The sequence below is a fragment of the Metopolophium dirhodum genome, chromosome 1 (assembly GCF_019925205.1).
Source record: "Metopolophium dirhodum isolate CAU chromosome 1, ASM1992520v1, whole genome shotgun sequence".
NCBI lineage: Eukaryota > Metazoa > Arthropoda > Insecta > Hemiptera > Aphididae > Metopolophium > Metopolophium dirhodum.
This window is the reverse complement of record NC_083560.1, coordinates 41,868,851-41,881,941: the sequence shown is the minus strand read 5'-3', so window position 1 is coordinate 41,881,941 and position 13,091 is coordinate 41,868,851. Positions and strand designations below refer to the sequence as shown.

The 13,091-nt window shown below is 26.0% G+C and overlaps 1 protein-coding gene across 1 annotated transcript; it reads left to right on the top strand.

Moving 5' to 3' along the window:
• Positions 1–3,089: 3,089 nt before the first annotated feature.
• On the top strand, positions 3,090–5,495 carry LOC132938852 (uncharacterized). Its single transcript, XM_061005855.1, has 3 exons — positions 3,090–3,219; positions 4,630–4,827; positions 4,902–5,495. Exons 2-3 carry the CDS (start codon positions 4,654–4,656, stop codon positions 5,493–5,495), a joined length of 768 nt encoding a protein of 255 aa, XP_060861838.1. The 5' UTR covers positions 3,090–3,219; positions 4,630–4,653.
• The last annotated feature ends 7,596 nt before the right edge of the window (positions 5,496–13,091 follow it).

The following is a 13,091-nucleotide window of genomic DNA, read 5'->3' as shown; positions in this document are numbered from 1 at the left end:
GTTACTGCTGCATCAAATGAGTCTAGAGTGGTTTTAAAACTGTTACTGCTCCAACACAAGAGTTGTCCGAGATATATCACTTGGACTGAAATGTAACTCACACACACATGATGTTAATAATATATTTTTACCATTTACTTCAGATATAATGAGACATCTAAAACTGAAAATAGTATTGATGACAGATATAAAACTGAAGTAGAAAAGTAATACTTTTAAATATTGTTGTAAGATTAAATTTCTAGTGTTTAAATAATTTTTTAATTGTTTATTCATATTTACATAAATATTTAACTACCTCCTTTGTTGTTTGTGTATTATTGCCGATGTTTTAATGAACTTAACTCAATAACAAAAACATATTTTTGTGATATTATAACAATTATATATATTATATAGGTATGTTTAGTTATTTATTTAATATCTTCTAAACTCTATTACGTTATTTCTGCATGTACTTGTTTCTTTTGTGTTTTTTAGTTAGATGTCACAAGAGATTCATAGAAGAAATTCAATAAATTAATATTTATAATGAAAAAAACTTGTTCTTGGTTTGTATAGGATAGCTTTTTTTAAATAGCCCTTTCAATCAAGAACATGTTTTTGACATTAAGCGATCATATCATTTTATTAAAAAAAATTATTTCTATGACTACCTTACTATTAAGGAGAACTTATTTATTTATACTTATTATAAAACATATAATCAATAATCATACTATAAAAATTTAATTTATTGAGATATTTTACTACATAATACATTTTTTTTATTCTTTTATTTGTTTATATAAATAATGAATTCTCTATATTTTATTATTGTATATTATATTATAAATAATGGTTTGACCTTATAAACACCAGCCATAAATATGACAATGGTGTATCAAGTTATAAACTCAATATTTTAAATCAAAAAAAAATATTAAATAAAATGAATTAATTAATTTACAGTATGAGAATTAATGGGAAAAAAACATTACTTCCATTTCAAAAAGGTTTTCTTAAAATTCAATTATAATTGTAAATAGTTTATTTTCATCATTACTTTTATAATTTCTCTTAGGAATAATATCATTAATGATGTTATGAGATTATATTACAACAAATAATGAAAATATTTCTTACTTATTTACAAGAAAACTTAACCAAGACATAGTCGAACATTTATTCGGTTATTTGAAAGGAATGACAGGTTCTGCTTTCAATTATATAACGTTTCTTGACTTTAAATATTGGTAAAACATTTAAACTAAGATTTTACTAATTTTGATCTTAACTTTTCCATTTAAATTTATATTACATTTCAGTCTTCGTTGGTATATTTTGGGAAAACACTCTGATGTAGTATTTACTGAAAATACTCACACAGAACCTACATTGGAAACAAATTTGTTGGATGAAACTTCTTGTTTAACTCGTCAATTTTTGACTTCATCAGAAATTTATAGATGTGATGAATTTAACAGGTCTACAGACCTGACAAACATTGTCAGTGAATCAGGAGAAACGTACGCCAAAATTCCAAAAGAAAGCATTGATTTACTTGATCAATATGAGTTGCCTGTAATGTTCCTGTGAAGACATTTAACTCATTTATTTATTTATATATAATATAATATGTTACAATTGTGTAAAAAATATTAATTTTCCATACCTAGGTTTAAAATGATTCATTTTCTGTGGATACATTGCAAATCGTTTTGGCACTAAGTATCCTCAGTTAATTATAAGTCCAAATGATAAACCATCTTGGATTGAGTTTATTTCTAAAGGAAGTCCAACAATACCAAGCTTAAATTTAATGGAATTATGCGTCAAACTATTGGAATTTGATTTCATTAATCTTTATGGGAATCATATATCTAATGAACAGAGGATCATGAAAAAATTAATAGATATTATACTACCAAAAGTTTCATTTTTAAATATTCCATTAGAAGTTATTCAATGCTTGATAAGAACTCAGTCATTTATACACCTCAACAACTTAAATTACACATTATTATACAGCAAAAAGCCTACAACAAATAAAAAACTTAAAAAATTGACTTCATTTTTATATAAACAAAACCGTATGTTCATTAATTCAATTACAACATCAATAAAACCACCTTGAAATACTATAAAATATACTATTGTCTGTTATAAATAATACATGTTTAGTTTGTCTATTTACTCATGTGATACACCATTATATACATAAGTCATAACAGTATATTTAACACTTAAGTAGTTAAATCATAAACACAAAACTAATAAGCCATACGATTATAAGAAGATATAATTCAGAAAAAAAATAATTTTTAAAATATAATCTAGTGTTGATAATATGAATAACCAATGAGAATCCGAGAACTGAGAAACAGACATGGTCTGAAGAGGAATCTGCATATTAGGAAAATGTGATCATACTTATCTATTTAGTCATGATTAATATTCAGCATAAACCTATTTAAAAAAAGTTCAACATCAAGTCGCCATCCTCTAAGTGCCACTTGTATAGTGTACGGTTAAACTTCGATTAAGCTTAATCAGCTGATCTGATAACAGATATTTAAGCGGGCAAAATCGGCCGATTAAACTCCGGTTAACTTTAATCAGAGATGGTACAACTGGCCCTAAGTAAAAGAACGTGACTAAGTTTTTTCATTAATTTTTTTTTTAGGTTGGTACTACTGTTTTTCCGTGGTTCCCGCACAGATATATTATATTACAATAAATAGAAACACGACTTCTTCTTATCAATGGCGCTGGCAGCCATTTGCAACCTCGGCAACGTTTACTAATCGTTAGAAAGGTAGTATGATAATAAACAACAACATTTCATATCAAACAAGCCCGTAGCCAATCAAAACGATCAGAATTTGTAAAGTCACAAATGGCGTCGGGCATCATAATTTAATTATGTTGTTGTATATGGAGTCGGGTATCTGGTTATTATATAATATATCTATGGGTTCCCGCGAAAAATGTATCTTATTGTATAGGACGCCTTTGTTCGATTTATGCTGTATTGCTGTAATCATTTTTAATCATTAATTATGGAAATATTCATTGTTATTCACTTTTTACAGCGTTAAAATAATATTTTTACAAGATTTTATATATTTTATTGAAGCATACAATTTATAATAACATAATATAATATGATATCGCTATTCAACTTAGCTGTGGTATGACATTTTTTTAATTTGAGATTTACTGGATTTTTACTATTTCGTAAGTATTAAGTAGTAAGTGTATATATCATGACTAAATAAATTATAATATGTTATTTAGGAATGATAAATATACTTGGCCAGAATATATTTTATATTATATGGATATTTGGAAATTTGAGGCTTTAGCTTATTATTCTGACGTCAGATATGCAATCGTTATTGGTAGGGGACAGTGTTCAGTGAATCTTATTAAAATGCATGCATTGATATTATATTACCCATTGATATAATATGTATACAAAATTCGAATGTTTTTTTTAAAACTATACTATCTTTTTGTACCTATATAAGTCGTATATTATTGAATTCATATATATTCGATTAAGGAAAATTTGGTCTTAAAAAAAGTTACATAGTAATTATTCATAAGTTATACCATTTAGATTATAATAATAAAAAAAAACAATAAATTCCCTATATGCTGTACATGTAAAATTACATCACTACTGTCCGACACACGTTCTGGCGGATGCAATAATTCCGTAGGTACCATGGTTTTCGTTTCATCCGACTGTCTTCCGCGTTGTTTCTCTAATCTCCATGCCTATAAGCATGTCTATAACATGGTGATATCGATGGTCGAATGTCAACAATCAAATATAAGTACTGCAATAATATTACAATAACTATTTACAATTTACAAGTTATCGCAGTAGCACTATTATTCCATGGAAGTATAGTAGATATTTAGTATCTTAGTTTATGGTAAGTATATAAAATCAATGTATGACAAACCACTGAAACGATACAACTCTAGTTTATTTGTTAATACTATAAACAATATTAGAGATACTTTCTAGTTTCTATTCAGTGATAGGTCCACTCACAAAAAAATTTAGTGTTTGTTACTCACATCTCTTGTAGGCTCTGTTTCAAGTTTCCATGAACTGATGGTCCCTTCAATGATTCTCTTTGTAAATTGTACTTAGGTATGTATTTACTATATTTGAGTAGGTACCTAACAACCTGCCATGTAAAATATTTGAGTAAATGTATTTAAATACTTTTTAAATAAAGTATTTGGAAAGTATTTTAAATACTATATTGAACGTATTTGTATTTGAAATTCAAATACTTTGATGTAAATTCTTTAAAAGTTCAAAACAATAGTTATTTGTCAATCGTCATGTGTCAGATTTTTTTTTAATAGTCATTAAATTATTTTATTTATAATATTGGTTCACTCATAAATGTTGAGAGACTCTATTGGTGATGTGTAGTTAATGATTATTACAAATAAATAATAATATACCGTCTTCTGAGACCTCTATAGGTTATACATAGGAGCTATACACTTGTTAATTAATTAACATCAGTATTGAAAATTGAATATACCTCTTAAATTAAAAATGTCTTATCTAATAAAACAATTAAATAATTTAATTTTTGTTTTTTCATTTGTGATTAGTATTTTCTTGACTAGAGAACAAAAATGGCCTTATCAAGTAAAAATTCGGAACCAAATCATATTAGCGCCAAAGCATTGGAGAAACAGGGGCATCAACTCAAATGTATAAACAGGCTTTGTAATTATGGTGATAGTCTGAACAATGCGTTGAAATTAGTGTGCACTTATTATGGCGTTGATTACAAACCTGGCAAAATGGTAATTAGTATTATTCATAACAAATTGAATGTTACACACAGGTAATTTGAGTTAAATTATGATTGTTTGTTTAGGTTTGCATGACGTGTTTTATAAAATGTCTTAAACATTATAAATATCTCGAAATTAAATGGAAGGAGGGAAAATGTATTATGGATGCCAGTTTTCCAAGTTTTGATTCATACTCAGTTATTGATGATCCATCAGGCAAAGAAGAAGATGAAGCAAAAGAAGAAGAACCGAAGCCTAGTACTTCTAGGGCGGATTTACCTGTCGACCAAGATGTTAAAAATGCTATCAATTGTGCAATCACTCATTTTTTCAATAAAAACAAACATCTAATTGAGCATCAAGTTAATTTATGCGAAGAGTTTATTAATGAAGGAATAAGACAATGTCAGGATGGAGCGGATGAACTTGATAAACTTTTTTCTAATTTAGAAGATGAAATGGCATCATTAAGAAATGAAATATTTGGTCTATATCAACCAATTATAACGAGTTTAGAACCTGTGGAAATCAATGAGTTGGATGAGGAAAATATAGAAGAGGAACAAGAAGAAGTCACAGTGCCTCAAGGAAAAACAAATAAGCTTGTAGAGAAAGTCGAGACGCCTAAACAAGCCAAAAGGCTTAAGCTAGATAAATCTGATGAGGACAATAAATAATACACTCACCATAAAATCTGTTTGTATATCACATCTAAAAAAAATTTACAATTTTGTGTCATCTTCACAGTTATCAGTCCTCCTTATCGCCCTTCAAGACTGCTATATAAAATGCAAATGTAAACCCTCGCTTAAACTATATTGCTTAAAAATAAACTACCAACTCAAATATTCAGATATATAAAACTACTTTGATAAAATTAGATTATGTAATATAATCTGTACACTGTATTTATATACTAGCTGTGAAAGTAATTGATATTCCCCTGATCATATTTTGTTCAAATTTAACGGGATAGAATATCTTTAGTACCCGAACATATTACTGTAAGTTTGTAAACTATTGTAACTTCCCTTTTACATCAATATAAGAATAGTATAAACAAATTAACACATTTATGGACAATATTGTATAAATATACAGAAACTATCTGTAATTATGTTTTTTAAAAATAAATCTAATCATAAATTTGTTTTATGTTAAACATATATATCTAAAAAAAACATTTTAATGTAATAAATCATTGCAAATAAATCAAATACTTACATTTATTTTAATATCATATTAAGTTGTGGTATTTAATGTATTATATGACTAATAGCCACTCTTTTACCAGGGTCTAAAAATAATTTGTAAGGTTTCCACAGTTTTATAACTTATGCTGATCTGGTTATGGGAATGTAAGTGTGTTTCGATGCATAGGCGTTCGCACGGGATTATATATTATATATATTTATATTGTTATTATTAATATGGTAATCCGATAAGTTGAACTATTATTCTTGTTTTTTATCATATTTGAATATAATAATACTATATTTAGAAGTTTCAAGTACCCACAAATAATATAATTTAAATAAAACAAAAATCTAAAATTGTTCTTCTTCCCAAATTTGAACATAATATAACTATGAAAAAAACTGTGTTTTTATATTTTTATATTTTTGTTTACAGAATAAACTGTATCTTGATACAGGTACAATGGTAATACATTTTATAAAATTTTAACAACAAAATCATTTTTTAATTTTAAATTTAATACATTTTGTCAAAATTCAAGCTTTTAAGGTTTAAAAAAAAATTGTGACTATGTATTTTTAATATTTTTAAGCTTCTATTGTAACAATATATCAGAAACCTTGTATTAAATTTGCACGCTTTTTGACTCAACAAATAAAATTTTATTGACATTTATAGAAAAAAAACTAAATAGTTGAAAATTGAAAATGTAAACGCTTATTCAAGTTGAAGTAGTGCTACTAGACAGGGCTTTAATCAAGCCGTCACTCTTTGTACATATATATATATATATAACTTATTGTATTTATTAAAACAGATCATAAATATTCGTTTATTTTTACCGTCAGAGCTCTGATCCAGTAATAATATGCGTTATCGGACGGTAGTATATTGTACCGGAACGTTGTTAGGTATAACTAGCATATACTGCTGCGGTACGATGTATTGGACATGCATACAGGAATTTTGTGGTTCATACCCTCTCTCTAAAATAAATATGAATATTCCTCTCCCCTCCCAAATGTTGACAAATTGCTCTTTTTTATTGTATTTAAAACAAACAAAACTTTTTATAAATATTTAAATACATACTTACCAATCGGTTAGTACAGTATTAGGTAAATAATAATAAAATATATACTATACCTAAGTAATTAAATAGTTATTTAAATATATTTCTTTGAATTCACATTCATAACACCTATACAATGAATGAATGTTGAAATTTTAGTATTATGTCTCAGACTCTCAGACACTATAAAATCATTAAAGAAATTATACATTTTTAAAATTCAACTAAAACCACTCATATTTGGTTGTAATACAAATTATCATTATTAATTATTAATTCCCACCACTTATATTTTCCGATTGTCTATTAAGGTTACAAAAATATACATCGGTACAGTGATATATTATCTCTATCTTTTACCTGGTTCTTAGCAATATAATGATATACTGTAGTACATACTACAGTAGTATTTTGGGCTTTGTATGCTATACAACCAAAACACATATTTTAATTACCTATATTAAACTTGTGCCAGAGTTATACATTATTATTAAATTATATATAACACAAATTAATGATGTATTCAGACTCCAGTTCACCGGTGTAGAATTTTAGCTTTAACAGCTTTATTGGAAAGTGATGATACATTTTGTAAGTAATTTTAATAAGATATTTTGTATAATTATTGTACCTAACTATATTAATTAAATATAATAAATATAATAAACATGGAACATTGTTGATAATTGGTAAAACACAATATTTCAGAGAATTTAACTAAATATGTTCTAAAAAGTATGAGTAATTAAAATCTAGTAGGTCCTTATGAAAAATATTTTATTATTTTATGTGCTGTGATCATGAAAAATACTAGACTAATAATATGTGAATTCATCAATTATACCTTTAAATTTTTAACACAATAAGAATTAAAATAAATTATATTATTTTTAAAATAATGAAAGAATTAATTCATAATATAATTGGGCTTCTGCCAGTTCTGTTCAAAATAATAAATTATTGATTATTATTATTATTATTATTATTCAAACAAAATAATTTGGTTTATGTGGGCAAGAGGGAAGAAGTCAATTATATGTTGTAAATTACTACCCTATCATGAAAAAAAATTCTACATAGTTTTTGTTGCCAAAATAAACAGTTGTATTATTTATTATTTTAAATTAGCTGCAAATAATGAAAAATCCATTACATTCAATAGAGAAATGATCTTTTTATGCTTAGCTTATTAAAATAAAGTCATTTTGAGTCAACAAATAAGTCACTATTCCCTTATTCTTCTTAATTTATAATTTTTTATTATAGGTTAAGAAATAAGTATTCAAAATACATTATTATGTTCTACATGATTTCTAAGAGTATTAAAAATTCTTTGTAAATTAATCATTTTATATACCAACTGTATTTACATGAAATCTATGTTTTATTGATTCTGTTAATAGTGGTTTATGATCACCATTATGTGTTGCAATAGGGTCTTTTGTTTCTATGGCTGAACCGCAGAACAATTGGTCTTGGATGTTGAAAAACACTGAAAAAAAAATTATTATTATGATTTAGCAGTACAAAAGGTTTTGTTATATATATAAAATATTTAGAATTAAGCCAACTACAAATATTTTGTTACAAAACTACTCCTGCTATTTAGTATTTAAGTTTTTGAACTGGAAGTCTCCATTACTACAGGTTATGGTTGTCGTGCTACTTGACATATATTTGCATCAACAATTGAGGTACAAGTACCTATTTTATTTGGATTGGATATTTTACACATTTATGCATTTAAACTATTACAAACTCTAAAATATCTCTTTTTCAGACTCTTAAAGATCTATAAACATATTTTGTATAGTTTTCTTTATAGATCTTAGTACAGACCATTATATCTGTTTTGTCATGGCACAAACTCTACATACTTTCGAGTTTCGGTTTCAAAAAATCAAAAAACCAAATAAGAAAAGCCGCATTTCTGCATAATATCAAATACTTACTATAGACTAATACAATAGGTTGAATTAATTTTTTCAAAAAACATTGCATTTAAAAATGCATGGTGTGTATATTGTAACTCAATAAAATTATGAGTTAATTAATTATATTGTAATCCAATTTTCATTTTTTTAGTTTTTTTTAAAGTCAATTCAAGTTATACTCGTTGGTTAAAATGTTTCAAAATGTAATACAAAGCTCCTCGCACATTGTTGAAATATTAGTATAAAAATACATATTCAAGATTTTTTTTATAAGCTTTTAAATTTCAAATTTTGACATAATTTATCAAATTAAAAATTAACAAATTATTTTGTTGTTATACATTTATGAAATGTTCAACTTGTATAGCTAAGGATTCAAATCTTACAACAAGGTTCCACGTTGGAGGTTATTCTGTAACTAAAAAATATACAAAAACGCAGTTTTTTTCATAGTTATTTTAAGTAAAAATTTGCACGAAATTGCATATTAAATAACCAAGAATAATGATTTCAGTTAAGTTTTGCAATTTTATAATATTAATTCAAATTATCGTCTACCGTATTAATAATAAGTAATAACAATATAAATATACCTAATATAAAATATCCTAGACTGACAAACCGTTCCGCTCAGAATCGTTTTTCGTACCTATACTGCAATGATATTATGTATTAGGTAAAGGTATATCATTGGATTTAAATTTAATACCATCCATTACAGTGAGCCACTTGTAACCTACTGTGCAGCAAACCGACATCCACTAACCCGCTTTTTTTTTGTTAATCGTTTTTAATAATTGTAACATAATATCAAAAGTAGATTTTCAACTGTTATTGTAACAATATATCAGGAGCCTTGCAATAAATTTTTACACTTTTTTACGCAACGAATAAAATTTTATTGATATTTATAGAAAAAAAACTAAAGAAAAAATGAAAATTGACAATGTCCGTAAACAGCTCGAAAAGAGGCAAATTATTTGCAAAATTGTATAGTGTATAGAAAATGCTAATATAAACATTCAGTGAAATTTTCAAGAATCTACAGTCATTCGTTTTTTGTTTACAACAAAATAATAAAATCGCTACATGAGAAATCGAGTAAAAATCAAATGTTATAAAAATATGAATTTCAAACGCTCATAAAAATTTAATTTGACTTTCTTGTAGACATTTTTTTTTGGATGAAGGTAGACAAACTTATGAGGGTTCTTGTATTATATTTTCAAAACTTAGATTTAAAAATAAAATTTTTTATGAATTTCTAACTCAAAATAATTTGCAAATTACCGTGAGTTTTCCGTATTTTGTCAAGATTTGAACTTTAAATGCTTATAAATAAAAACTGTGACTAAGGATTTTTAATATTTTTCAAATATCATAGTAACAATATAGTAGGAGCCTTCTATTATATTTTCAAGCTTTTTTACCCAACAAATAAAGTTTTATTGACATCCATAGAAAAAAAACTAAAAAAAATAAAAACTGAAAATGTCCGTAAACAGCTCAAAATCAGTCAAAATATTTGAAAAATATTAGTGTGTATAGAAAATGCTAATATAAACATTCAGTCAACATTTCATGTCAACGGTCATTTGTTTTAAAGTTGCAACAAAAACCAAAATCGATTTTCTCGAAAACAGATTTTACGTAAAAATTCCCGTTTCTCCTTAATTTTTCTCTTGTTTTTCACGTAGCTTTTGAAAATTACTGAGAAATGTTAACTTTTGACCCCTCAAAGTACCAACTAGATTCACTTTCCTATCAGAAAAGTTACTGTAAAAGAAAATTCAAGCACTTTCACTATTCTAAAAGGTAATGACAGACACAAAAAAAAATTAAAAAAATTAAAAAAAAAACACAAATCATTGTAAAATCAATACATTTATCGTTTCGCTCAGAATCTAAAACACACATCATTATAAAATCAATACATTCATCGCTTCGCTCGGAATCTAAAAGTTGGATAAAATTTAATATTTGGTAAATTAGTAAATGTGCTGGTATTTTCATATTTTCCTGGGGCTTATTATATTCATAGGCGTGCGTACAGTGGCAGCAGGGTGTGTGCTTGCTGTTCCTGAGAGGCCTGGAAAATATTATCAAAACAAATTCAATTCAAAGTAATTTTTAAAACTATATGTTAATAATAAATTATAAATTAATTATAGCGTATCTCAACGTCGATGAAGAAATAATACCTACGTTGTACTATAATAAATGTGATTATAATTTAAATTTTTTTATATTTGACTAAATTTTTTTAAATTTCACAAATAATTTTTGATGTTACATTGTGTTCTTTTGAAGACAATATGTACCTATATTTAATAACGGAATTTTTAACTTTTAATGAAAATTGTAAAACATAATACTAGGTATATTATATATGTAGATACATATTATTAAAAGTTATAAACTTATAAATAAATTGTCATGTACTCTTGTGTGTAATTGTCATGAAAAATGAGACACTAAATATTATGTCTATTGCGCCTATAATATATAAGGCTATATAATAGAATTTTCGGCCTCTGGCTTTTTCTTTAATTAATGCATAGATATCTATAGGTACCTATTATACTAGATAGCGAACATTTTTACATTTTACATGAAAAAAGTGTAGCCAATTTTTAATCTCATAGTATAGATATCTATGAATAAATGTAAAAAAGTTACTAATTAATCAGCTTTTGTCGACTAAATGATTTATTATTATCACAGAATATTCCAAGGTTATTATCTTAAAATCTTGGAGAATACCACGATGTAGAGAAGATCTTCTCCACGTTGTGGAGAATACTCTACTATCCAAGCTGATATCAGCTAGCGCACTATTTTTTTTTATCATTGTGTAGCTATTAACTACTTTATTTATATATTTACGTTTTTTCACGGTTGTAACTTGTAAATAATATTATTATATGCAACTACACATAGTTTAGTTAAAATAGTTATTACAAATAAAGAATATTTTAGACTTAAAAAACAGAATATTCTTATTACCTACATTAAACTTTTACATATAATACCTAGCTAGTAAATAAAATACTTTTACAAAGAGTGAAAAGAAGATCATATTATAGCAGCGTAATAATTATTAAGGTCATTAAAGTTCACACTTTTTTTTAAAGTTGAATTTTGACCAGAGGGACCCACAAAATAGGGCAATTTTAATTTCATTAAAAACCAATGTTATAATTATAATAACATTGGACTATATATAGATATTTAAAAAAAATTAAATAAATAGAAATAAAAAAACTCCGTACATTTATCGCAAATACGACTTAATTCATTTAATATTCTAAAAAAATAATTTTTTACCTACTTTTCTCTAAAAATATCAACTTAAAATTTTTTTTTTACTTTCGTATTGTCATTTTTTTATTTCCAACAGCATCAACAACATTTTTAATATCATTACGATTATAATTTCTTATACATAAACGACCTCCTACATTGATGACATGATCTGGGCATAGTTATTAGGTAATGTGTTGTCTGAAGTCACCCCATGCTTTGTAATAATGAAGACGATTTAACACTACAGTTTGAGATCAAGTAACTTAACAATTTGCACATATATCTACCAATCAACACGGACATGTTAACGACTAGGTTACCGAAAACGCAATCATAATGTAATAATAATAATAATGTAATTAAATTTAATAATAATTATGTCTATTTGTTGTTGTGTAGTTATCAGTTATATTTTTTAAAAATCTAAAAATCTAATATTGTGCAGTATTTACCTCCATAACATGTTATGGAGGCATATGTTATGTTAGTACATGCATGTACTATGACAACATTATATTATTGTCATCAATAAATTTTATTTTCTATGGAAGTTATAATAGATATTAACGTTGAGTATCAGTTTTCAACTTTTATTAAACGTGTTTTCTAAAATTATAAGAATCACTCCACATGTCCTAAGTCACCCAATTTCACGGTAGTCGTTAGTACAAGAATCTTTGGTTCAGACCTCTTTAGAGGCCTTTTAAGGGAACCCCATGCAGACAAAGCCTGCGCACGCCTATGACCCATGTGAATAATATGAT

Bases quoted from the DNA above. Each gene is read 5' to 3' on its own strand.
- LOC132938852 (XM_061005855.1), top strand. From the start codon at position 4,654: ATGGCCTTATCAAGTAAAAATTCGGAACCAAATCATATTAGCGCCAAA. The intron at 4,828-4,901 runs GTAATTAGTATT...TTGTTTGTTTAG, and splicing joins ATTACAAACCTGGCAAAATG to GTTTGCATGACGTGTTTTAT.